We start from the raw sequence: 26,650 nt of genomic DNA on the forward strand, positions 1-26,650 counted from the left end.
ATAATAATAATAATAATAATAATAATAATAATAATAATAATAATAATAATAATAATAATAATAATAATAATAATTCGATTTGATAAACCGCCCTACCCCCGAAGGGCTCAGGGCGGTGTACAACAACAGACAACACAATAAAACAAATCGAACAGCCCCAGTTAAAAATAATACAAAACCTTAAAACTATAGCAGCAGTAACCTTCAATAAATAATTAATAACAAGAGACGTCTGGCAGCAAACCCCAGTGGTCAGACCCTGGGAGGGAGGGGGTTGGCAGATGGTCAAAAATATAGCCAGTGCGCAGGCAGTAAGAGGGCAATAAGAGGGCAATAAGAGGGGCGGGCTCAGCGGCCGGCCCCCGCAAAAGCCCGGTGGAACAACACAGTTTTGCAGGCCCTGCGTTCCACCAGGCAGGGGCCAGGGCGTTAACATCTGGAGTGCCAAAGGTTCGCCACCACCGTCCTAGATTCAAGTCCAGGAGCGCCTTAGAAGCAACAAGATTTCGGGGGCTTTCAAGAGTCAGAGTTCCCTTCGAATGAACGGAGCTTTGACTCTCAAATGTTTACACCACGCAGAATTTCGAAGGTGCGAAAGTGTTAGGTCTGGAACCTTGAAGCAACAAACAGACTCTGTATTATTGATCAGCAGTTTATTGATAGGCATCTTTTTCCAGCGCTTTGCTCCTCTGCTGGCCGGTTCCTTTTAGGTTGCTTGTCAAATTTGTGTCTGGCGTGAGGGATTTGTAAGACCAGAGGGCAGCATGGATAATTTCAGGGACACCTTCAGCATACATAAAGCACCAAACTTGGCAAAGCTAGCTCTGACGAACCTGGCGTTTGCTACCCTCTTTAGTCCAATGTTAGTCCTCCCTCACATTTTCCCAAGAACTGTGAGAAAGAGTTAGTTTGGAGCTAAGGCGCCCCAAGGTCGGCGCTAGATAGAGATAGAGCCACCTGGTATCCTGTCCCCACGAGATCACAGAAACAATCCCGTTTTCCCCTGAGACCAAAAGTGTCAGGGGAAAGCCTAGTTATCTACTCAGTGTGTGAAGCCATAAAGCAAAGATCAAGGAAAGAATGTCCCAGAACGGCAGCGATAACATACAGCAGGCTGGTTATATCTTGTAGCAATAACATTGAGCTAGGAATGCATCTCAATCACCTAGATACAATCCCCCTGACAAAAAGAGCTCACATCTAGGTCTCTTGCAAACCAACATAGCTATCTTCTGAAACTATGGATATTTTCTGTCCATCAAGGCATCAGAGGTGGACACAATTTAAGAGAGGAGCCACCAAAGCTATCATAGCCCATCTCAACCTTAAAGCATTGTGGGAAATCATTCTTCTTCTCTCCCCCCCCCCACCCCCACACACTATTTGTAAACATTTCCTTGCTGGGAAAATTGAGAATTGCAAGGAGGGGGATTGAAAACAAAGTTTAATTCATTTTTGGTTCTCACAAAGACTCAGAGCAGTCTGAAATGTGTAAGGCAGCTCACAAACCAGTTAGGCTCTAGGCATAAGAAGATAAATCCAGTTCCACGCAAACCATTTTGTCTGCCATGATTTGTTCATGATTTGTTCACTTGGTTTTTATGTACTGCCTAGATAACTCTGTGAAATCCAAGGCGTCCCAATATCTCCTGTGCTGTTTTTCTCATCTTTTATAGAAGACCTCGTTTGGGGTAGCATGCTTTTTTATAAAAAGGCAATCACGAGGCTAAAGATCTGTTGAGGCTTTCCTTTGGATATGAACAAATAAGTAAACATCAGTGGTGGGATCCAAAAATTTTAGTAACAGGTTCCCATGGTGGTGGGATTCAAACAGTGGTATTAGTGCCAGGTGGAACTGGATAGAACCTGATGAGAACCGACCAGGCATTCCAGAAGCGAGGGCATTCTATGATGGGGCTGTGGCAAGGGCGCCCAGCCACTGCGCCGATTCTTGAGCGGGAGCAGATACACGCAGGCACAGGCTACCACATGCGCGCCGGTGCACCTCCTGCCCCAGACTGCTTCAAAGTTCTGGCGGCGCTACTGCTGAGAGGAGGGAAGTAACCAGGCAAAAATCCGCGTACTTTAGTCACCAATTAGTAACCCCCTCTCGGCACACACAAATAATTAGTAACCTACTCTTGGGAACCTGTGAGAACCCTCCTGGATCCCACCTCTGGTAAACATCTTTTTCTTCTTCAAGTATGATTACTACTTTTCCCAGAGTTTGAATAAATAGTTGATTACCAGCAAGGATGAAGGATTAAGAACAAGAGGCGGAAAAGTGTCAACTGGCCTACAAAAATATTCAAACCAACTACGAGGTGGAACCTCTCTGTTTTTCTGTTACCTTCGGTTTTCAGCGGTTTTGGTTTTCGTGATTTTTTTCGGTGAAAAATTTGTCTGGGATTTTCTATTCGGTTACATACCGGTTTTCATCGATTTGCACTAAAGGTGCAGGGGTTTGTCAGAGAAAAATCACCCGGAGAAAGCTATTGCAGGCCGTGTCTGCAACCTTTGTAATGACAATGTCTTTACCCATTTCAGACAAATCTTAAAGAGGCGTCAGAAACAGACCTCTTTGGACAGCTTTCTGGTGCGACATTGGTCCACTGGCTCTGAAACTGGTCCTAGTCTTATTGTTTGTTACTGTTTTCAGCGTGCAACCTTATGTTTATTCACCAAAAATGTGTTTTGAATTTACATGTTGTTTAATTACTAACTTACATTAAACCACGTCACCTGCTAGGCAGCCAATTTAGGTTTGGTATTTCTATACTTATATATATTAGGAACAATGCTCATCACGCTGTTATGAAATCATACTATATCTATCTCGCATATCAGCAGAATTTCATCATTCACTGTTGTATCATCCGCATAGAATTGAAGACCATAATATTTATGGTGAGCTTTTGTGATCCAACTGCAAGAACCTCAGATTTGAATGAGTGTGGAAACACCTTGGAAGGGACGCTGTTTATGTTTGGAATTATTGAATAGAAAAAGAGAAAAATAATTCATGTGATGATACAACAGTGAATGATGAAATTCTGTTGCTATGAGATAGATATATGATGTGGTGTATGTGATGAACATTGTTCCTTAATAATATATAAAATGCCATAAACCCTAAATTGGCTGCCCAGTTCGCGACGTGTTCGCCAGATATTTAGACGTTACCTACATCTTTGTTACCTTATGTTGTTTGGAGTGCCTAGAACGGATTAATTGGATTTACATTGAGTCCTATGGAAAAGTTTGCCTCGGTTTTCATCGGTTTCGGTTTTCATCGATACTTTTCGGACAGATTACCAACGAAAACCGAGGTTCCACTGTACCATTATTTTTAACTGTTACTATTTTTTTCCATCGAGTCACAGCCAACTAATAGAGACCCTAAAACAGTGGTTCTCAACCTGGGGGTCAGGACCCCTTTGGGGGTCGAACGACCCTTTCACAGGGATCACCTAAGGCTCTCTGCATCAGTGTTCTCCATCTGTAAAATGGATAAATGTTAGGGTTGGGGGTCACCACAACATGAGGAACTGTAATAAAGGGTCGCGGCATTAGGAAGGTTGAGAACCACTGCCCTAAAAGGTTTTTCAAGTCAAGAGACAAACAGAGGTGGTTTGCCATTGCCTGCCGTTGTGTAGCAACCTTAGACTTTCTTGGTGGTTTCCCATCCAAGTACTAACCGGGGCCAACCCTGTTTAACTCCTGAGATCTGATGGAATCAAGGTTAGCCTGGGCCATCCAGGTCTGGGCAATGGTTTTGTTAGCTGCCTCGGTGCCTTTATAAGGATGCAGAAATGCAGGATACAAGTTTTGTATAATAGATAAAACTTCAGGAGGCTTAGCAGCTAAATTAAACACTTGTAGAATTTACAGGGTTATGATGTAAGCTGATATGGTGGAGATGGTTAGGGGAAATTCTGAGGGGTTTTGGCTTTCACCAGTAATCACTGTTCATATAATTTCAGCCGCAGAGGGCCGTGGTTTCCCACCCAAGTACTAACCAGGGTTGAACCTGCTTAACTTCTGAAATCTGACAAAATCAACAAGTGTTATAGCATTAAAAAAATAGTGGCTTTGGTTTCCTACAAATTAAAACAAAATATTTAAACTACCTCCCTGTACTGATATGATTTATTCATGAGTGTTGACAGAGGATGCCCCAAGTAAACAAGAAGTTATTAAAACAGTGAATCAATAACCTCTGACAGAATCCCAGAAGACTCTCCTCGCATTTCTCTGTTTACAGTGCCTGCCCCACAACTACTTGCTGTATCTCAACCAGCCTTTTATTTTGTTGCTTCTCTTAACTCCACCCATCAACAGCCTTCAAGGCACAGATCTCACTGATATTCTCTTCCCCTCCCTTTACCTACATATACACACTCCCACTCACTCACTCTCTCTTGCTGCTGCTGCTGCTGCAAGAGGCTTGTTTTTTAAAATAGAAGCTTGTCTGAAAGAAAGTTTTAAAAGCAGAGTGGGGATGTAGGGTGGAGCCAGAAAGAGACCCTGCATGTGCTGTCCCTTTGTAAAAGCCAACTCTCTGTTATTACTATATTGAGGTATCGATACAAACATTTAGAGAAGCAGGAAGGAGTTGGCAATAGAGAGGAGGGCAAGGATGAAGCGTGCAAAGCAGTTCAAGGGAGGAGGTAAGACCAGGTAGGCTGGCTGTGGGCAGAGGGAAGAGGTCTGGGGCAAAGCTGTGCTCATTGGTAAATCTAGCGCTGACTGTGAAGCAAAATTAAATTCATGCTAGAAGTGGTCTTGCTTGCCACGGGGAGAATAGAAAGCGAAAGCGGGGCTTAAGGAAATACTTCCATACAAGAAGTCTTGCGTCAATGTGCTTTTATGATATGTTATACAATGTTATATAATATGGATAATATGGAAGTTTTTGCTATTTTGTACTGCCATGTTATTGTTGCACGTTGACTTGATGATGACTATTGATGCCTGTTGTTTATATCAATGTTATTCACTGCCCTGAGCCATAAGGGGGTAGGGTTAAGGTTAGGAATCGAAGTCGAATGATAAATAAAAATAAATTTTAAAAAATTGCCCCCATTGCGCAGCAGATGTGTCATCGGCCTCCGAGTAGGATCTTCTTCATGGCGATGCATCTCCATGGAGAACATAATACTTTATTAGGTGCCGTATGAAGTGCCCCCATTTAAATTCCACTTGCAGCTAAACGCTGAAAATAAGCAACTGAGGAGTACAAAAAGGTCGGACCCAGTTTAGGAGAATAAAACGAAGACTGTAATTTCTTCAAAACACTTCAGTCAGATAATGGCACAGTCAGTGGTGGGTTCCAAAAATTTTAGTAACAGGTTCCTATGGTGGTGGGATTCAAACAGTGACATAGCGCCAATGGGGCTGGGCGGGGCATGACGTGGGCGTGGTCGGGCATTCCGAGGGCGGGGCATTAATAATTTCTCTGTTACTCTTACTGTAAAAAACTCTTACTGTAAAAAAAAAGTTCCTGATTTCCAGCTGGTATCTTTCTGTCCATAATTTAAACTCATTATAGCAAGTCCTATCGTCTACTGCCAACAGAAACAACTACTTCTCCTCTAATTGACTGCCTTTCAAATACTTAATACTTTCAAATACTTAGTTTTGTTTCCAGAAATCAAAAGAAGGATACTTTCCTTAAACAAGGAACTTTACCATATTTCTAAAACATGTTTTTAAAACAGCCCAACAGGGAGAATTATCCTGTTTTCTACCTTCGCTAACCAGTCACATAGGAAACAACAGGACTTTATGATTTTGGGACCTCATGGAATTTCTAATGGAAAAGCAGACCCAATTAGTAACCCCCTCTCGGCACACACAAATAATTAGAAACCCACTCTCGGGAACTGGTGAGAACCTGCTGGATCCCACCTCTGGGCACAGTCCAAAGAACATCACTTGGGGAAAATCCGCCAGTCAGTTTCAGCCCACAGGGGTAAAGCTACAGAGAGAAGCAGGGTTAAAAACCAACCCAGTCCACAAAGTATCCACTTCACTCAGAATGGGTGAAACTGTTCTTAGATGGCTGAAGTAGAATTAATGTGCAATCTAATCTAGGAAACTGCATCGTAAAACCAGGTAAGATGTTCCAATAGGAAGTTACAGAGGTATCGCTGAACTAATCAACATCTACAAGAGTAAGATAAACAAGATGTAATGAGTGAGATATGGGATTTCCTTGCTATGAACTAGTAGAGGAAAAGTAGTATTAAACTTAATTCTAATTCAGCCACTTTGTCTTGGACTCTCCATTTGACGCTCTTTTGTGGAAGAACAGTGACTTTTAAATAAGCAAACTGAACTTAAGCTACTGAACAAGATGTGCAATCCAAAGGATGGGTTTACATTTCGTCCTGACTCCTCAGGTCATGACATACCTCAGGGTGCCACGCAACTCCACAGCGCCCAAATTCGGAAGTTTGCCCCCACACTGTTGCTTCTGCACTCTTGGGGACTGCACTGGCATGGAGGGGGCATTCCGAGGGCGGAGCGATCTTTAGTCAACTCCGAGTGTAATTTCAGCCTAAGAATCCCCCCTTTTTGTGGAGCAGACTTACGCAAAAAGGGTGTTATAAGTCATTCTCAAAAATGGGCTTCCTTGGGAGAGAAAAAAGAACTCCTTCTCCCTTATTTTTGATCTCCTGTGACTGGTGCAGCCCTTTTATTTCTCCTTATTTTTAAATAAGCAACAGAATGCCCTGGAAGATTACAAGAGTAATCGAATGGCTCTCGGATATTGCAATTTTTAACATCAGATTTATTTTTTTTGTCAGAGGGAAGCTGTGTTGGTCAATTCAAGTCCTGTAGCACCTTCGAGACCAACAGGGATTTCAGGGCACAACATTTTGAGAGTTAAAACTCACTTTGTTGCATATCTGACAGTGGGAGGTTTGACTCTTACTTGAATGGTCCTACCCTGAAAATCTTGCTGTTCTCTGAGATGCTGCAAGACTCGTATCTACCTGTTCTAACATCATATTTGTATCCATTTCTTCTTCACTGTACAAACCGACCTGTTTTTACAATGTACAGGATAGAAGGATATTGTTGATAAGTGATGGCGTTTATTGTGTTGGAAGATGAGCAAGTGAATGAGTCTGAGAGTGATTCCGCACAGTACATTACCAGCAGGGCTTGACTTGTGTTCGGCCCGGGTAGTCCGCACAGCTGCAGATTTCGACACAAGTCTGACTCTCCTTCAACTCGCCTGAGCCGGATCTTCTCAATCCCTGCTCAGAGGGAATACTTTTTGGTGAACTTGTGTCGAGCGCATGCTTGTGTTGTACTCAACTCGCCCCTCCAGCCAATCGCGTTGTTCCTGTCTCTGCCCAATCAAGGCTTAGTTTCCCTCTAACCAATCAAGGCGCGTTTTTGGCCAGCCAATCATAATCGCCATGGGAAAGGGAACCAATTGGGGCAGAGGGGTGGATGACGCACAGAGTCGACCCTGCCCACTGAGCTCGGGTAAGGAGAGATGAACTCGGCGATGTGAGGATTAATGGCGAATCGAGGCTGGGTGTAACTTTTAGGTGGCAGCCAATAGAGATGTCTGACTTGGGAAGGAGACATGCATAGCTCACCCAGCCCTCTGAGCGCTCGGCTAAGGAAGGGCTTCGACACGTGCAGAATGACAGCGAGTTGACTTCATGAAGAAAAATTCCAGCGGACGCAAGTCGAGCCCTACAGAATGTACTGTGGGAAATCACCCATAGTTGATTTAGCTGAGGTTATAAGGTCTTGTGATCATGCTGTTGGTGGAAATATGTTATATAATATTGATAATATTGAAGTTTTTGCTGTTTTGTACTGCCATTTTATTGTTGCTCGTTGACTTGATGATGACTATTGATGCAACCTTAAAAACATTTCCTTGAGTGACAGCCCCATTGAATAAAATGAAACTGAGTAGATCTGTTAAGGATTTCTCCCTGACACAATAATGGGAAGTCCAAGGCCTGAGTTGTTTGAGAAGGGGTGGGAATCCAAGGTTGGTTCTTTATTAAAAAATTATATTCTTTCTGGGACTTCTAATGGAAAGTATATAAAATCAGAACCACTTTAAAATCACAATAATTGTTTTTGAAATGAGTTAGAATTTTGTAGGTAACCTAGCTAAACTTAGACGCACGTTCAATAGCACCCTAAAGACTAACAAAAAATTTATTCCGATGTAAGTATTGAATGAGTCAGAGCTCACTTCCTTAGACCTTCTGTCTCATTTTTCATTTTTGTTGCGGATGAAAAATTCATTTCTGACCATGCTAATGCCATGCAACATATGCTGCTGTTTCCAGCTTTGTTTGCAAGTGAAAATGTTTGACTGTCGGGGGGATTGTATCTAGGTGATTGAGATGCATTCCTAACTCAACGTGATTGCTACAGGATATATGTAACCAGCCTGTTGAATGTTACCACTGCCATTCCGGGGCATTCTTTCCTTGATCATTACTTTATGGCTTCACATGCTGAGTAGATAGCTAGGCTTTCCACCAACACTTTGGTCTCATGAGAACTAGGATTGTTTCCATTATATCGTGTGGGCAGGATGCCAAGTGGCTCTCTATCTGTCTCTGACCTTCGGGCGCCTCAGCTCCAAACTAGCTCTTCTCACGTTTCTTGGGAAAGTGGGAGGGGGGACTAACATCGGAATAAAGGGGGTAGCAAAAGCCACGCTCGCCAGAGCTGGCTTTGTCAAGCTGGGTTCTTCGATGCCTATCAATAGACACTACTGGTCAACAAGACAGAGTCCGTTTATTGCTTCCAACATTCACCGCTAACATTCACCGCCAAAGCAAAATCTTCTCATATTTGTCTGGGCTTACATATTGGCTCATTTTGAAAATTCTGTGTGTAACTGTAATTCCAAGAAGAGCTGTCAGAATGATTCATGGGAGCCCTCAAGATGTACACTCTGAATATTTGATATAATGTCAAATAATCAGGCAGAATAGCAAACGAGACATAACCTACATACATTAACTTGTGGTCTCTCAAGTAAAGCGAGGCCTTCAATCAATCTATCAGCTTTCAGAAGCAAGCTGTTGAAGGGTTTTTTATTGAAAGACCAGGGTGGCACAAATCCATCCTGAAAACGTGTTAATTTTTTTCCCCGAACACCACTGCATTTTGAATTACATCACTGTCATTCTTCTCTTAAGCCTGTTACTTTAATTGTTAAGTCTTGCATTGACTTTTGCCATTTTCCCCCCACTCTATAGATGTGATTGCATACCTGGCTATGTAGGGGAACACTGTGATATTGACTTTGACGACTGCCAAGACAATAAGTGTAAAAATGGAGCGTACTGTACTGATGCGGTGAACGGTTACACGTGCAGATGCCCTGAAGGGTATAGGTGAGAGCAAATTTGTGGGCATCACCAGCAGAGCCACAAGCCTGCCCCTGTGTCCGAAGAGTGACTTTTGTGACATAATTGTGTCTTTGTTTGCATCCAGTGGTCTTTTCTGTGAGTTTTCCCCACCGATGGTCTTGCCTCGCACCAGTCCGTGTGATAATTACGAGTGTCAAAATGGAGCCCAGTGTATCACCAAAGCCAATGAGCCTGTCTGTCAGTGTTTGTCGGGTTACCAGGGCGATAAATGCGAGAAGCTGGTCAGCATACATTTTGTGAACAAAGAGTCCTACTCTGGGTCATACAAGCCAAGATTAAAATATCAGACAAATATCCAGTCTCCAGATGAATTCAAGGGGGCACTGAATGGGGATGAAATACTTGGTATGATGAGTGCATCCAATTAAAAGCATGCATATATTTATTTATTTCTCAAATGTCTTAATTGCCCCTCCCAAAACTGACTCGGGACGATTTACAGATCAGTAACAACACGACATTTTGTCTCGGCATATGTGAACCCGCAAAATTGGAACCCGTCTACTGTCTGAAATTTATTTATTTATTTGTTTGTTTGTTTGTTTGTTTGTTTGTTTGTTTTTGAGTTTTTTATACCTCCCCACCCTTGAAGGGCTCTGGGCGGTGAACAACAGATTAAACAACATACAATTAAAACCATTTAAAACACAACAGTCAGCATATAAAAATAGCGTCCGTAACGAAATCCTTATTAAAACCTTCCCAAAAAGGGGAGAAGAGGGGTCCCATGGGTGGTAAGGGACCTCAGCACAGGAAACTAAAGTAGAGGGGAGGGGGGGAGGGGAGGGGGAGGGGGGCACACCAGCGGCAGGACACTCCAAAAGCCCGGTGGAACAACTAAGATGGCATCCCACCTAAACCTAATCCTCCTAGAAGGAGGAGGGAGAGGTTGTGGGTCCTGATGGTATTAGGACCTGTAGGTCTCAATAATGGGTCCCGATGATATTGGGGACCCATGACCGGGGGGGGGGCACAACTCAGCGGCTGGTTACTCCAAAGGCCCGGTGGAACAACTCAGTCTTACAGGCCCTGCAAAACTCACCGAGATCCCGCAGGGCCCGGACAGCTGGAGGTAGAGTGTTCCACCAGGCAGGGGCCAGGGCCGTAAAAGCCCTGGTCTGTGTGGAGGCCAGCCTCATCATGGAGGGGCTGGGGACTAGCAGCAAATTGGCCTCTGCTGAGCGCAGAGGCCTAGAAGGGACATATGGGGTAATGCGGTCCCGAAGGTATAAAATTTTAAATATAATTAACTCAGTTATAATTAAAACAACCTAATTTTAAAAAGATATATAATAAATTTGATAAGTACCACTATCAGATAGTAGACCAATAAATGATGGCGACAATATATGTAACCATCTGACACTATTTGGGAAATGGGCTCAAGATGGCATTACCACCAGCTTCAGATTCAAGGAGCTAAAAAGAAATACTCAGTAACTTGTGCGAGACACAGAATTGGCAACTGTCAGCTACTCCACTGCAAAAGCGGTGGGAGAAGTAACAGCTATAGCTACACTAATCAAGGATCTCTGATTGGCTCTTTTCGAGTGTAGACTTGGTGCCTTCATGAAATGGTCTCTGATGTTCCACCATTGATGGCTGCCACCGTACTGGATTTCTGCGATAATTTTCCAACATTTAGAGAAATCATTGAGAGCCAGTGTGGTGTAGCAGATAAGGTGTAGAACTAGGATCTGGGAAGAAGTAGAGTTTGGATTTGTACCCCACTTTTCTCAACCGTCAGCAGTCCCAAAGCAGCTTACAAACTCCTTCCCTTCTTCTCCCCACTAACATACACCCTATAACCGTGGTGGCGAACCTTTGGCACTCCAGATGTTATGGACTACAATTCCCATCAGCCCCTGCCAGGATGGTGGCGAACCTTTGGCACTCCAGATGTTATGGACTACAATTCCCATCAGCCCTACCATGCAGGACCAGCCAGTGTGCATTTTGTCAGAATGCGATGGGACTGGGAAGAACCGGAGAAAACTGTGACTGACCCAAAGTCACCTGGCAGGCTTCATGTGGAGGAGAAGGGAAACAAATCTGGTTCACTAGAGTCTGCTGCTCGTGTGGAGGAGTAGGGAATCAAACTCGGTTCTCCAGATTAGAGTCCACCACTCTTAAACACTACACCACACTGCGAATCCCCGCTCTGCCACGGAAACTTGGTGGGTGACTCTGAGCCAGTCACGCCCTCTCAGCCTTGACCCTGTATTTGTATGGGAGACCTCCAAGGAATTCCGGGGCATGATATGAAGGCAGGCGATGACGTCCCAATGTCTCTTGCCTTGAAAACTCTACAGGATTGCCATGAGTCAAGTGTGACTTGACGACAAAAAGGAGAGAGAACTTGTTATACAAAACCGCTATTGATGGCACTAGCATAAAGAAACGTTTGGTTTTGTCAAAGAAACATATACTTTGTGAATGGTGCAATCCAAAATTTGATGAAACAAATCATGGGCCTTCCAAATTGCGTATGTTATGCGGCTCTCTGCTTAGAACTGGGCCAAAATTCATTAGTCTATAGGGCTTGGTCGAGGGCCTTCAAATTTTGGCTACATTTGCACTATACATACAATACGCACTCTCTGGTTCATTTAATACTATCAGATATCCAGAGTAAATCATGGTTCTCACTGATAGAGAGGGAGATCGAATCAATTGGTATACCTCTTGACTCCCTTCTACCTTTAACTTGTTCAGAATCGTATAAATTATTAAAACAAAAAATTGTTGGAGAGAGAATGGAACTATTTAACTCTGGCAGCGAGGAAAACTTGTTCACCTTTACATCTATCAATCTCCTTACAACATAACAGAATGGCCTCCTATTTGTATCATCTGCCCAATCCAGACCAGAGAAGAGTTTTTTCACTCGCTCGCTTCAATGTTTTCCCTTCAGCCATACTACAAGGTAGATATGACAATATAGAAATGTAGTATTACAGAGATTGCTCATGTGAGTGCAAATCAATCAGAAGTATGGGCTTCAATTGTTCTGTGTGATGTCCCAAATCGTGAAGCATTAGAGTCCAAATACTCTAGGTTGCTTTCTATGATACCTAGCGAGCTGGATGAACTAAGCAGACTATTGTTTTTATTAAATAACTCTGATGCTACAATCTGTAAAATGACTGTGAACTTTCTGCTGGAAATATCCCATAAGCAACAGTATGTATGAATCAACTTCATTTGCTATATGTTGCAAGTTTGCATTTTGATGTGATTTTGATGTGATTTTATGTTGTTTATGCCAAATAAAGGTTGAATGAATGAATGGTTTTGTCAAATGATAGCAGTTGCTTTTTTTAGCAGTGAAACTTCTGTGAGTAGCTTCATTATCTTCTAACACAAAATCTAATTCATTATCAGATTGCTACAAACGAGGACAGTGGGATCCTTTTGTATAAAGGCGACCAAGATCATATAGCCGTGGAACTGTATCGGGGGCGAGTGAGGGTCAGCTATGATACAGGATCGTACCCAGCGTCTGCCATCTACAGGTGAGCCTATACGTACAAATCTTCAGCACATCTGTCTGTGCCCAACGAGCCCAAATGTAAATCAAAAGCTAGTTGCTGTGGAACGTTTCGGACAGCCCTTTACTACCGGAAGTGAAACAGAAGACGCCATTTGTCTAATCTGGCTTCTTTCAAACCACTGAATGCCAGACCCCTAGAATGAAAAACTTGAAGCAGTTTTGGGCAAATACTTCTGAATTCAGCTGTCCTTTCCCCATCTGGCTGTGTTGAATTCGGGAACTCAAATTTGCACGTGTTTTACACATAGGTGGGTAGATGACTTGTGTGTGTGCATGTGAACTATGTGAAAGCAAACTCCACTATCTAGTAGTCCAACACAGAGGTAGGCAAGCTTATGGGGTAGAATCATGTGGCTAGATAGAAAGTTGCTGTGACTCTCTCAGTGTCCAACCAGGCAGAACCGCCGGCCCCATTGTCTTAAGCCCATCCACCATCACCCATGGTCGGCTAGGCCTCCCACCCACGACCCTTCAGTTGTGACACAGCTATTATCCTCACCTACCCTACGAGCCTTGTAGCAGGGTGGAAGTGGGCAGTGGCTTGAGAGGAAGCAAGTGAAAGATAGTGTAGAGGCTGACAGTGATCTCTTGCGAGCGAGTAGAGAGTGAGCCAAATGGCTCTTTGAGGGGAAAAGGTTCCCGATCCCTGGGCTAGAGCAAAAGCAACTTGAAGCAGGTTCAGATTATGGGATGGAGAGTTAGAAGGGTCACTGAAAGTCTGTGCTAGCAACAGACTAGAAGCTGTAAGTCAGAAAGCCGTTGTGGTGTGGTGTTTAACAGCAGTGGATTCTAATCTGTGGAACCAGGTTTGATTCCCCAATCTCCACTTCAATGGCAGACTCTAATCTGGTGAACTGGGTTTGTTCCCTTATTCTGCCACATGAAGCCTGCTGGGTGACCTTGGGCCAGTTGCAGTTCTCTCTGAACTCTCTCAACCCCACCTACCTCACAAGGTGCCTGCTGGGGGAAGAGGAACGAAAAGGGTTGCAAGCCACTTCGAGATTCCTTGAAGTTGACAAAAGCGGGGTATAAATCCAAACGCTTCTTCTTCCAAAAGATCTTTTGTTTTTTAAGTTTCAGCTTTATATTCAAAAACTAACCTGGTTTAAAATGAAAAAATTTTTAATACTAACATATCCGGTATCTAATTCCCATGAGTGCTGCCTCTATTCATATCCCCAAAAACCCTGTAAGGGATTGTCTACAAACCTGGGTTAACAAAAAAAACCAAAACACCCTCAGGTTTGTGTTAAATAAAGAAGAAGAAGAAGAAGAAGAAGAAGAAGAAGAAGAAGAAGAAGAAGAAGAAGAAGAAGAAGAAGAAGAAGAAGAAGAAGAAGAAGAAGAGAAGAGGGAGGAAGGGAGGAGGAGGAGGAGGAGGAGGAGGAGGAGTTTTGGATTTATATCCCCCTTTCTCTCCTGCAGGAGACTCAAAGGGGCTTACAATCTCCTTGCCGTTCCCCCCTCATAACAAACACCCTGTGAGGTGGGTGGGGCTGAGAGAGCTCCGAGAAGCTGTGACTAGCCCAAGGTCACCCTGCTGGCCTGTGTGGGAGTGCACAGGCTAATCTGAATTCCCCAGATAAGCCTCCACAGCTTAGGCGGCAGAGCTGGGAATCAAACCCGGTTCCTCCAGATTAGATACACGAGCTCTTAACCTCCTACGCCACTGCAAATTAAATCAATCAATTTGGAGTTAAAATCTTCCCAAAGCAACTAGTGTAAAAGTAAAGACAAGGTAGGAATTGCCCATTCTAGGTGTGGGGGATAGGAGCCATTAGGGGCGGTGGCCAGGGGTGGGGAGTGGTGAAGGGGGGGGAACAAGGAATTGGAAAGGTTGCAGTGGGAGAGGAAATGGATAAGTGAGTGCAAGGACTGAGGGGGAGATTAGCAGCAAAGCAAGAATGAAGAAGAAGAGTTTTGGATTTATACCCAGTGGCGTAGCGCTGGGGGGACACACTGCACCCAGTGCCCGCCAGTGCGTAGCGGGGCGCAGGACGCACACCTGTTGCTGCTCAACCGTAAGCCTGGCACAATAGCTTGAATGAGGGGCATCTTTCCACCATCACAGCACTTTTGGCCTGAAGAGTGAGCACTTTGTCTGATATTTTTGATACTTTATAAGCAGCTGCCTGCCTGTTTGAAATAAGTTTTTCCAATAATTCCTCTCAAATAGCCAAATGGAATGAAAAGCTTGCATCCATACCCTGGGGAAATAATGCTAAACTTTGTTAAGCAATAATATTAAAGGCCCCCAGATGTTAGTAGATTGCTAAGAAAATATGTATGAATTTTTTTTAAAACGTATATGTAAAATCCAGTATTTTCTATACAATAACAGCACCCTTTGAACATTTCTCTTTGGAAAGCGTTTTCAGATGCCCTGTTCATCTTTATAATGCCTGTGTTTATAGTTCTGAAAAAGTATTGCAATTTGTGCGGCAAACATATTAATTTCCATAGCCTAGATTCAGGCACATTGGATAAAAGCAGGATTACCATAGTACCAAAAGGCCAATAGAAACAATGAAGCACACAAAAAAATTAAGATCTCATTCTTTAATGTTAAACAAAAGTTGTAATTTCTTTTTAAAGAGTTCCATATTTGCTTTTACCAAAGGGAGAGGAGTTTAAGGTCAGACCAGCAGAGATGAGAAACTGGCAGTCATCTCCTAAAACTGGCAAGTTGCTGACCCAGGGATCTTGATTTTTCCCCTCTTCCTCTGGACATAAAGTAGGAGTCACTGGGGGATGGGGGTGAGTAGGTGTTAGGGTCTGTTACTCCGGTCATCAAACGAGACTCAAGAAGGTTTCAAGAGCTTTATTGGAACCGTGTCAGCCCAGGGCTCAGATAGCCAAAACTGAAGTATTTACATGTAAGTTATAGTATGGTTCAACCAGAGGTGGGATCCAGCAGGTTCCCGAGAGTAGGTTACTAATTATTTGTGTGCGCCGAGAAGGGGTTACTAATTGGTGATTTTGCCACGTGATTTTTGCCTTAGTCACGCCCCTCCTCTCAGCAGTAGCGTGCAGAACTTGAAGCAGTCTAGCAGGAGGTGCACCAGTGTGCGTGGCAGCCTGCGCCTGTGTGCATTCATTTCCCGCCCAAGGACCGGTGCAGCGGCTGCGTCCTTGCCACAGCCCCGCCCCCGGAATGCCTGGCCACGCTCCCATTGTGCCCCGTCCAGCCCCATTGGCGCTACGCCACAGTTTGAATCCCACCACCATGGGAACCTGTTACTAAAATTTTTGGATCCCACCACTGGGTTCAACCCATAATCCCCCCTCCACCCTCACATCCCCATAATATCAGCATTATAAAGGACGGTGGGAACAGAAGCATTGTTTACGGACAGGCGGTTCACTCCTTCGGAGGAAGGCAGATAAGAGTGAACATTTAAGCTCTCTTGACTAGTTACATGTGAGCAGGGGGAGGCCTCCTTCGCCTCAGGCGATGATAACGGCTGGGCCAGCTGGGGCCTTGATGCGGACATGCAAACTGCCAGGCCAAGAATGGTGCAGGCCTGACAGTGGGTAGATGTGAATGTCCTGCATTAATCAGGGGGTTGGACTAAATGGGGTCCCTCCAACTCTGTTTCTATGTTGCATAGGTGGTATAGACCAGGGGTGTCCAACTCTGGTACTTCAGATGTCCATAGACTACAATTCCCATCAGCCCCTGCAGAGCTGATGAGAATTGTCGTCAGAGGTGGGATCCAACCAGTTCTCACCGCTTCTCTAGAAGTGGTTACTAATTTTTTCTGAGTGCCGAGAAGGGGTTACTAAAGCAACCTCCCTGCCCAATAGGGACTGGAGGTGCGTTTGTGTGGTGGCACCACTGTTTGAATCCCACCACTGTCAGAACCTGTTATTAACATTTTTGGATCCCACCACTGATTGTAGTCCATGAACATCTGAAGCGCCAGAGTTGGACACCTCTGGTATAGACACTCTACATCACATGATTTTTGAATGTAACTGTTTTTCTGAGGCCAGAAATCTTTTAGTTTTTCCTTTGCCCCAAAACATAGATTATATGGAGGCATTACCCCTTTTATTAGAAGATAATCGTACTATCGTCAGGTTTGTTTCCCCGCTCCTACACGTGAAGCCTGCAGGGTTAGTCACAGTTCTGTCAGAACTCTCTCAGCCCCACCTACCTTACAGGGTGTCTGTTGTGGGGAGAGGAAGGCAAGGAATTTGTGAGCCACTTTGAGACTCCTTACAGTTGGGAAAAGAGGGGTATGAATCCAAACTCCTCCTCTTCTTTCAGTCGAGAAATTTTATAAGCTTGTGATTGGTTTTCATAGTTGTTCCAATGTGGTCTAGTTGTGTATATTTGAAATCTGCTTAAAACTAATTCTTTAAGAAGCAGCATGTGATAGAGAGTTCTGTTTCCACATTTCTAAGAGAAAAGTGAGATCCCCTTCCCACAACTCATTGCAAGTCCGCTGCTTCTGCCTGTTATTAAGAATAAATAACAAATCACAAAAACTGCTCTTAAATGTAGTGCATTTGGGTAATATAATCTTGAACTTGCCCAAGAACAGGCCTTGAAATCTTGCCTGGAGCCTTCTCCCCACCCCTCAAAATGCTGAAAAGTTGCTCTAGCGAATTCATTTCTCCATCCTCTACTATTATGCTTTTGTTTGCATTTATACTATTGGATGTTGTTCCGGTGCCTCTCTGCTGCGCGCCAGTGGCTTTGTTGTGTGTGTCTTTGGCCCTGTCCATACAGGCCAAAAACAGTGCCCTGGGGACTGCAAAAACACCGTCCTCAGGGAGCTGTTCAAAAGATAGCATGAGAGCAGCTGCTTCGGGCAGCCATGCTTCACCCTCGCTTCCCTCCCTTCAGTGGCACTGACGCTTCGCCTGCTCCCCAACCTCGCTCCCTGAGCGAGGTTTTTGGGAAACAGCGGCTTCCAACCGCTGCCATGCGAACGGCAGTGGCTGGAAGGCGCCATCCCTCCCCCCTGTCCCACTTGACTTACCTTCTCTGCGACCGTCAGGCGTGTTGCCGAGGCCTGGGGACACGCCCCCCTGCCCTGCGACTCTGGAGTGGTCACGCAGGGCAGGGGGCGTGTCCCCTGGCCTCGGCGACATGCCGGACGGTTGCAGGGAAGGTGAGTCGACCGGGCGACGGCGCAGCATGGCACCGTCTTCCCGGTAGTTTCCGGGCCTGTTCTTGTGAACGGTCCCGGGGGAGTTGGGTCAGCATCATGTACGCCGACCCAACCCCCGTTGTGGCCGTGCGGAAGCGGCCTTTGAGTTCATGAGCTAGTCAACGTCCCTCTTTCTTGCACTGTCCCAATTCCACAGGGTGCTCCAGGATGGAAAGTTCAAGCACAATTGCCCTAATCCCCAGTCTGTTCTCAGATTTTCCTTTCTATGTTGGAACTTTTCTTCAATGCATTGGGACGGAGAGGACACAGTCTGGAGGGAAGGCTGTCCTGGCCCATATGCAGAGCCGCTCACTAACCCTGACAGGGCTGGAATTAAATAGTCGACTGCCTATACACGGCAAAATGCACCCACTATTTGGATCAGGGTTATACAGCGAGAAGAGAGGACACTCAACACCTGCTTAGTCTTGATGACCAAGAAGAGGTGTTTGGAAGGGGTTTTGAAGGACCAGCAGGAGCAGCAGTGGCGTAGTGGTTAAGAGCAGGTGCATTCTAATCTGGAGGAACCGGGTTTGGGTGTCCCAGCTCATACAAGGGTGTGGAGGAGCTTATCTGGGGAATTCAGGCCTGTGCACTCCCACACACGCCAGCTGGGTGACCTTGGGCTAGTCACAGCTTTCCAGAGCTCTCCCAGCCCCACCCACCTCACAGGGTGTTTGTCAGTGGTGGGATCCAAAAATTTTAGTAACAGGTTCCCATGGTGGTGGGATTCAAACAGTGGCGTAGCGCCAAAGGGGCTGGGCAGGGCACGACGGGGGAGTGGTCGGGCATTCCGGGAGCGGGGCATTAATAATTTTTCTGTTACTGTAAGAAACTCTTACTGTAAAAAAAAAAGTTCCTAATTTCCAGCTGGTATCTTTCTGTCCATAATTTAAACTCATTCTAGCAAGTCCTATCGATGCACTGCCAACAGAAATTAATTGTTTCTCCCTCGAATGGACTGCATGTCAAATACTTAATACTTTCAAATACTTAATTTTGTTTCTAGAAATCAAAAGAAGGGTACTTTCCTTAAACTAGGAACTTTACCATATTTCTAAAACATGTTTTTAAAACAGCCCAACAGGGAGAATTATCCCGTTTTCTACCTTCGCTAACCAGCCACATAGGAAACAACAGGACTTTATGATTTTTTGACCTAATGGGATTTCTAACAGAAAAGAAGACCCAATTAGTAACCCCCTCTCGGCACACACAAATAATTAGTAACCCACTCTCGGGAACTGGTGAGAACCTGCTGGATCCCACCTCTGGTGTTTGTTGTGAGGGGGGAAGGGCAAGGAGATTGTAAGCCCTTTCGACTGGCAAAACCTAGTGCGGGTTCTGAAGGCTGAATCTGTCTTCCCCCTGATCTGAATCTCGCTATGTCGTTTGTCTTGACATGATCAGCGATCTTCATCACTTCTAATTTGGCTCATTGCTTTTTGGAAACTCATAGCCTGCCCTAGAGGTAAGAGACAGTCAGGGCAAGGATATATGAATAGCTAGGAATAGTTGAGCGGAAGTGCCAAGTGAGTAGGGAAACTGCACATTTCTAAGAAAGAGTCTCAACTATCATGTGCCTTTAGCCACACATTTTGGGTCAGGGCTGCAACTCACCTGCTTCAGGAACCTTAACTGCATGTGAACTTATTCATTGACGAGGAAGTATAATTCCTTGGGTTTCCCATGTCAGGCTTTCAAACGTGAAAATAACAGAGACCGTAGGAAATTCCTAAAGCAGTTTATTTCTAACAACACGTAGAGTAACAATAGAAAGCTGAATCTAAGCTCTCCAGCTTAGATCCAGAGATTATATCCTTCACCCCCCCCCATTTGTCCCACACCAAATGTGCTTTACAAATTCTACAACATTTGCACTACAGAGCTTCAAAGAACCTGGGAACCATTCACATCTTCTTGCAGGAGAGCTGGCGCCAGGGAATTGCCAGGAAGGGAAGAGGGAAACAGAAAAGCAGTTACAGGAAAACATTTGCAATTCTTACACATCTGGGCACTTACACATCTGGGCATTGACAGGCTTGGTCCTGACATCCAACAGCTCATGATATCTAATATCTTGCCCACAATCAACAGGTATTCACTGCAAAAAATAAAAAATGCAATTGAAAATCATTGCCAGAAGTCAGGGGCATTTACCTAGCCTGTTCTTTCAAGTTTTCAGAATGCGAACTGCCTGTAGTAATGCACTGTCGAAGGCTTTCATGACCAGATTCAACTGGTTGTTGTGGGTTTTCTGGGCTGTATGGCCGTGGTCTGGTAGATCTTGTTCCTAACGTTTCGTCTGCATCTGTGGATGACATCTTCAGAGGTGTATCACGGAGAGAAGTGTGTTACACACTGTGATACGTTTCTGAAGATACCAGGCACAGAAGCAGGAGAAACGTTAGGAATAAGATCTACCAGACCACGGCCACACAGCGCAGAAAACCCACAACAACCAGCTCCCTGTAGTAAATTAGTTACATACATAAAACCTTTGTTAGGCATAATACCAATATAACAACCAGCATTATCCAGGCAAATGTTCCATACATAAAACCATCACAGGTATTATTCCAAAGTTCCTAAAAGGAACCTAGCTACAGAATTTAAAATCACAGAAGAAGAGTTGTTTAGTAGGAATGCAACCTTCCCGGCAACAGAGTATTCCTTAAACTTAGCAGGAAGAAGAGTCAAGAAACCTGGTCCTATCTTCTTACATTATTTGGGGAATGGTCAGCATTATGTGTTCCATGGATTGCACCACTATAGTACAGTGGGGGCATTTCTGCTCTTGCAAGTCAGTTTTAAGAAACCTCCCTTGGAGTACAGAACAAGGGAAGGAATTACAATGAGCCCTTGTGTATATCCATCTAAGCTTGAGCTCTTGGAGTATACTCAGATAGTAAATTAGTTGTGCAGCTGTTAATATGTCTAAATTTTCTTACAGGGACACAGATACTTAAGAAATTAAGTTTGCTTGTTCTTTTTTTCAGTGTCGAAACTATCAATGATGGTAACTTCCACGTAGTTGAGTTACTGGCCATGGATCAGAGTCTATCTTTGTCTGTGGATGGAGGAAGTCCTAAAGTCATTTCCAACTTGTCGAAACAATCCACTTTGAATTTTGACTCACCGCTGTATATGGGAGGTAGGAGAACGCATTGCCTTATATAGGTAGATATGAATAGCTCACAGAATCTGGGAGAATAGGAATGATAATATAATATTCCAAGTGAAACTAATAGTATTGTTTGTGACAGCTATGATTTCATAGTGGTACATTGACATTATAACTGCGGCTTGGGAGTAAGATTATTAAATTGTGAATGGATAAGATATAAGTAACTGATTATTAGATTCTTATTGCTGTTTTGGAACTGAAGGTTAGAAGGCAATTAATTTTAAAATTATAGAATGTTCACTCTAAATGATATTAGTGTTGTAATTTTGAGATCCAGTGTATTGGAATGTATGTAACTTATGAGTAGCTGTATTTCTTTTCTCTCTTTTTTTCTTATTCGATATTTCTTTTTCACGTTTGTGAATTATATTTGAGAAAATTAGTAAAAATATTATTAAAAATATCTGAGGCTTGGGGTTGATCAAAATCTGCTGAATCAGATTCGATGCATGGCCATTTTCAGGTCAAATAAAAAAAAATTTTTCCAGGCGACCTAATGGGTAATAAACTCAACAACCATCAACGGTTAGGCAAGCAGAATCCATGCAGTATGATAACAGGGTGGTGATTTCGAAGGCTTTCATGACCCAAATCAACTGGCTGTTGTGGGTTTTCCGGGGCTTTGTGGCTGTGGTCTGGTAGTTTTCGCTCCTAATGTTTTGCCACATTGAGGGCTGGCATCTTCAGAGGCATGTCATGAGAAGATGGGTTTCTTGTATTGTCGAAGGCTTTCACGGCCGGAATCACTGGGGTGCTGTGTGGTTTCTGGGCTGTATGGCCGTGTTCTAGCAGCATTCTCTCCTGACGTTTCGCCTGCATCTGTGGCTGGCATCTTCAGAGGATCTGATGGTAGGAATGGAAAGCAAGTGGAGTATATATACTGTTACTCCCATGCTACAGACTTCTCTGTGACTCACATGCCAGGCTACTCTATTCAGATGGCCTCACCTTTTGACCTCACAGTATATATACTCCACTAATGTGCAGAACTGAGTGTCATTTTCCACTCCTCCACATGAGCGGCAGACTCTTATCTGGTGAACCAGTTTTGCTTTCCCTCTCCTACATTCCTGCTGGGTGACCGTGGCCCAGTCAAAACTCTCTCAGCTTCACCTACCTCACAAGGTATCTGCTATGGGGAGAAGAAGGGAAAGGAGTCTGTAAGTGCCTTGTGTCCCCCAACAGGAGAGAAAGGTGGGCTATAAACCCAAAACTCTTATTCTTCTTCATACCCTGGTTCCCCAAAAATAAGACCTACCCCAAAAATAAGCCCTAGTTACAGATTTCCCGGTGCAGCTGAACTGGTCACATGGGGGGGGGGGGCACAAAATCTTGAAAAAAAAATAAGACATCCCCTGAAAATAAGCCCTAACGCATCTTTTGGAGCAAAAATTAATATAAGGCCCTGTCTTATTTTCGGGGAAACAGCTCCAACCTCTGTGGCTTCTAATGGTGATCTTACAATGAATTATTTGGAATAAACAGGAACAGCCTTCAAGTAACGACCACGATTCATCTCAAGGGAGTTGCCGCCCTGTTTGTTTTCCAGGGGTGCCCATGAAGAACAACGTTGCTGCTTTGCACCAGCCCCCGGGTCAAAATGGCACCAGCTTCCAAGGCTGCATCCGCAATTTGTACATCAACAGTGAACTGCAGGACTTCAGGAACGTCCCGCTGCAGATGGGGATCCTCCCTGGCTGTGAGCCGTGTCACACGAAGATGTGCCTCCACGGGACATGCCACGTGACGAGCCAGTCAGGCTTTTCCTGTGAGTGCGATGGAGGATGGACCGGCCAGCTTTGCGATCAGCAAACTAATGATCCTTGTCTAGGAAATAAGTAAGTCTACTTTCCAGTGTCTTCGAATACCTAATGGCGAGATGGTATCCTTTATTTATTTGTTCGTTCGTTCGTTCGTCCGTCCGTCCGTCCGTCCGTTCGTCTGTTTGTTCGTTCGTTCATTCATTCATTCATTCATTCATTCATTCATTCATTCATTCACACTTATAGCCTGCCCTCCCCCCGAAGGGCTCAGGGTGGCTTACAACCAACATATCATAAACAACAATCACAACATTTAGTAACTCAGCAAACATATTTTGAAACAGTAATAGAAGGTGACTAGCCCAAGGTCACCCAGCTGGTGTGTGTGGGAGTGCCCAGGCTAATCTGAATTCCCCAGATAAGCCTCCACAGCTCAAGTGGCAGAGCGGGGAATCAAACCCGGTTTCTCCAGATTAGAATGCGCTTGCTCTTAACCACTACACCGCTGCTGATTAATTGTCAGGAACTCAGTAAATGAAGCTGCGATTTTCTGCCTTCTTTCGTGTGATGCGATGAAATTATGCAGAATCGCACTTGATCCTGTCCTTTGCTAAGTTACGAAGATTGGAGGGGGGGCGGGATGGAGGCTTGGGGGTAACTTTGTCCTTTTCCAGCTCAGAATCACCTTCCCCACACTGGTTTTAGACTTTCGTGGGGGAAACTCTGCATTCACTGTATGTTTCTCCTCTACTTTGGGGGAGACAGTTTTAAGACTGATTAAAATGATGGGAGAAAGCTTTGATTCAGAATCAAGGTCAAGCTAGACAGGATGGGAGCCCTGAAATGGCTATTCTAGAGGCACAGCCTTTGAATTTCTGGTTACCCCTGTTTTAATTGGCGGTCAAATGGTCCCTCCTTTGTCTGACACTCTGACTACTGTTCTTTAATTCTGCTCATCTTCTGGTTCTTAAATTGTACCTTGCATATAAACCAAATGTCATTAGAAGTGCTCTTAGCTAATGGAAAGCCGCAGCAGGTACTCCAGGGTCCGTACATGGGGGTCCACAGCCCCTTACAGCCTTGTCTCCTTGGGAGAGGGGGCTCTCGCCCACAATTGCACTGCTCCATTCAGCAGCAGTAGTGGCTCCCATCCACTTCACATGGGTTAGAAAGAGGCTACCCCTTACTTGGCCCCCATGGGGGGGAGGGGAAGCAGTAGGGAGATGGCAGTAGTTCTAGGTCCCCATCCTGAACTTTTGCTTTGCACACTAAAATTACTATGACCACCTCTGAATGTCATCTAACTATCTAACACAGGCGTGGCCAACCTATGGTGCTCCAGATGTTCATGGACTACAATTCCCATCAGCCCCTGCCAGCGTGGCCTATTGTAGTCCATGAACATCTAACACTGTGTCTAACCCTGCTTTCCTTAAACTCGAAAGCTTATTCTACTGCGAAATAACTTTGAATTCTGTTGGGTGGAAAGTTGGCCAACTTGGATTGATGCAAGCAGAGGTGGGATTCAGGGGGTTCCGAAGTTTCTGTAGAACCTGTTGTTAAAATTCAAAATATCACTTTTTAAATACTTAAAATATTTTTATTAAGTATTAATATTTTTAATACTTAAAATAAAAAAGTGATATTAAAATTTTTTTTAATACTTTTATTAAAAATACTTTTAAACAGTCATTATTTGAATCCCACCACCATCGGAACCTGTTGTTAAAATGTTTGAATCCCACCACCGATTACAAGTGGTTACAAGAGCCATCTCCAAAACCATCAGCGCTTCTCCCAGCTCCGGCATCTTCATAGCGTCTGAATGAATTGCAATTTCTGTTGAGCATGAAACTTCCAGTTTTGTTTTGTTTTTAAGCAGAGGGCTCTGCGGGGTGGGGGAGGGGCAGAGAATGCAGGTGAGTTGGGGCTTTTTCTCCTTGCAAACTTTAATATCTGTTTCAAATTGAGTCACTTTCAGCCAGATTATGCATTCCTTGCCCGCACAGTATCTCGCAAAGTGGGGGGTGGGGGGGGGAGGGGGGGAAGAGCCCTATTACTTGAGGAAAGCATAACCTGGTACCTGTGACATGCTGCTCAGGTCTTCCATAACACATCTACAGTGGCAATATTCCAGCACTAACCCAATAGCGTCCATACGCTTGCACTAACCTTGCAGACCAAGCAATCCCATTAAACTGTTTCGCCATGGCTTTCCAAACAAGCACCTTCTGAAAAAAGGGGCGAGGCCCAAAACTTGACGCAATTTCCTTTATTTTTTTAAATACAGTCCAAAGCATTGATAGCCAATATTGCGTTGCCTTCGTTTGGAGAAATAATTTCTTTTTATTCTCTTGGGCTTGTCTCCCCCTGTAGATGTGTGCATGGTACCTGCTTGCCAATCAATGCGTTTTCATACAGTTGTAAATGCCTGCAGGGACATGGGGGCGTCCTCTGTGATGAAGATGGAGAACTGTTTAACCCCTGCCAGTCCATCCGATGTAAACATGGTAAATGTCGGCTTTCAGGCCTTGGGAAACCGTATTGCGAATGCAGCAGCGGATACACTGGGGACAGCTGCGATCAAGGTAGATCATCAGTCTGTTTTTGGTTGACTCACACGGCTGCGGTCGTTTTATCATCCAAAGATTTAAGATGACAAAAACATTCATTCCATTCTTACCCACATTAAGTCCATTTTTCTTTGTCCCAGAGTGTATGTGTGTGTTTTGTTTTTGCGTTTCTGTTTTCCCCTTTATAAACTGTACAGAGCTGGTCCCCAAAAGAAAAAAAATATCTTTTTATAAGTTTTAAATTTTTTTTAGCATTATTATGTTGTAATGAAGAATGGAGGGGGGGGGATATTTTCTTTCTTTCTTTTTTAGGCATCTTGCATTTTATATTAACATTTGGGAAATTTTTCCTCGCCATCATATATTTTGCTGTCACCCCTTTTTTACTTTATTCAAAAGCGACTTTTTGCTATATTTAAACTGCCACCTTTTACCTGCTGTATCTTTCTGTATTTATTGTTTCTCTGCTTTCTGCAACTGAGAAGCCAAATCCAATGATTCTGCTCCTAGTTTTATCACAAACTCTACTTTTGACCTCTCATCTTCAGCTGATTTATCACAGCGAATTATACAGGTGAGACAGATGTCACAGGATGCCTGTTTCCTTCCATTGTCTTGTTCTTCTCTCCCTTTGTCTATCAAGGCTGTCTTCCTTTTCTCTCTGCCCCTTTCTCTCCTGCTGTCTTCCTTTCATGAACTGACATTTATTTATTTCATACTTTGCATCAGTATGACTAGAATTGAAGGGGGTGGGGGCGGTCCAAGCCTTTAAACCAGATGTCTTCTATTTAAACTGGTTTATGCTTTGGTAATTTATGCAGTTAGTGGAATGTAACATCTATTAAATAACAGATTGAACAATATTTAACTCCAGGTCTAATAAATGAAATTGCGTATAGTCTCAGCGGTAAAAGAAACCAGCTGTTTGTGCCATTAAGGAGAGATGTGTATTTTTGTAATAAAGAAAAAAGATTTACATTT

At 44.1% G+C, this 26,650-nt stretch overlaps 1 protein-coding gene across 1 annotated transcript in view; it reads left to right on the forward strand.

The window, feature by feature from the left end:
• SLIT2 (slit guidance ligand 2) overlaps positions 1 to 26,650 on the forward strand; it is a 376,356-nt gene that overhangs the window by 347,550 nt on the left and 2,156 nt on the right. The window contains 6 exon segments of the mRNA XM_048508707.1: positions 9,258 to 9,395; positions 9,496 to 9,751; positions 12,816 to 12,946; positions 21,146 to 21,300; positions 22,883 to 23,171; positions 25,473 to 25,684. Coding sequence (XP_048364664.1) covers positions 9,258 to 9,395; positions 9,496 to 9,751; positions 12,816 to 12,946; positions 21,146 to 21,300; positions 22,883 to 23,171; positions 25,473 to 25,684 — 1,181 coding nt within the window.

Source organism: Sphaerodactylus townsendi, linkage group LG10, assembly GCF_021028975.2.
Source record: "Sphaerodactylus townsendi isolate TG3544 linkage group LG10, MPM_Stown_v2.3, whole genome shotgun sequence".
Classification (NCBI taxonomy): domain Eukaryota; kingdom Metazoa; phylum Chordata; class Lepidosauria; order Squamata; family Sphaerodactylidae; genus Sphaerodactylus; species Sphaerodactylus townsendi.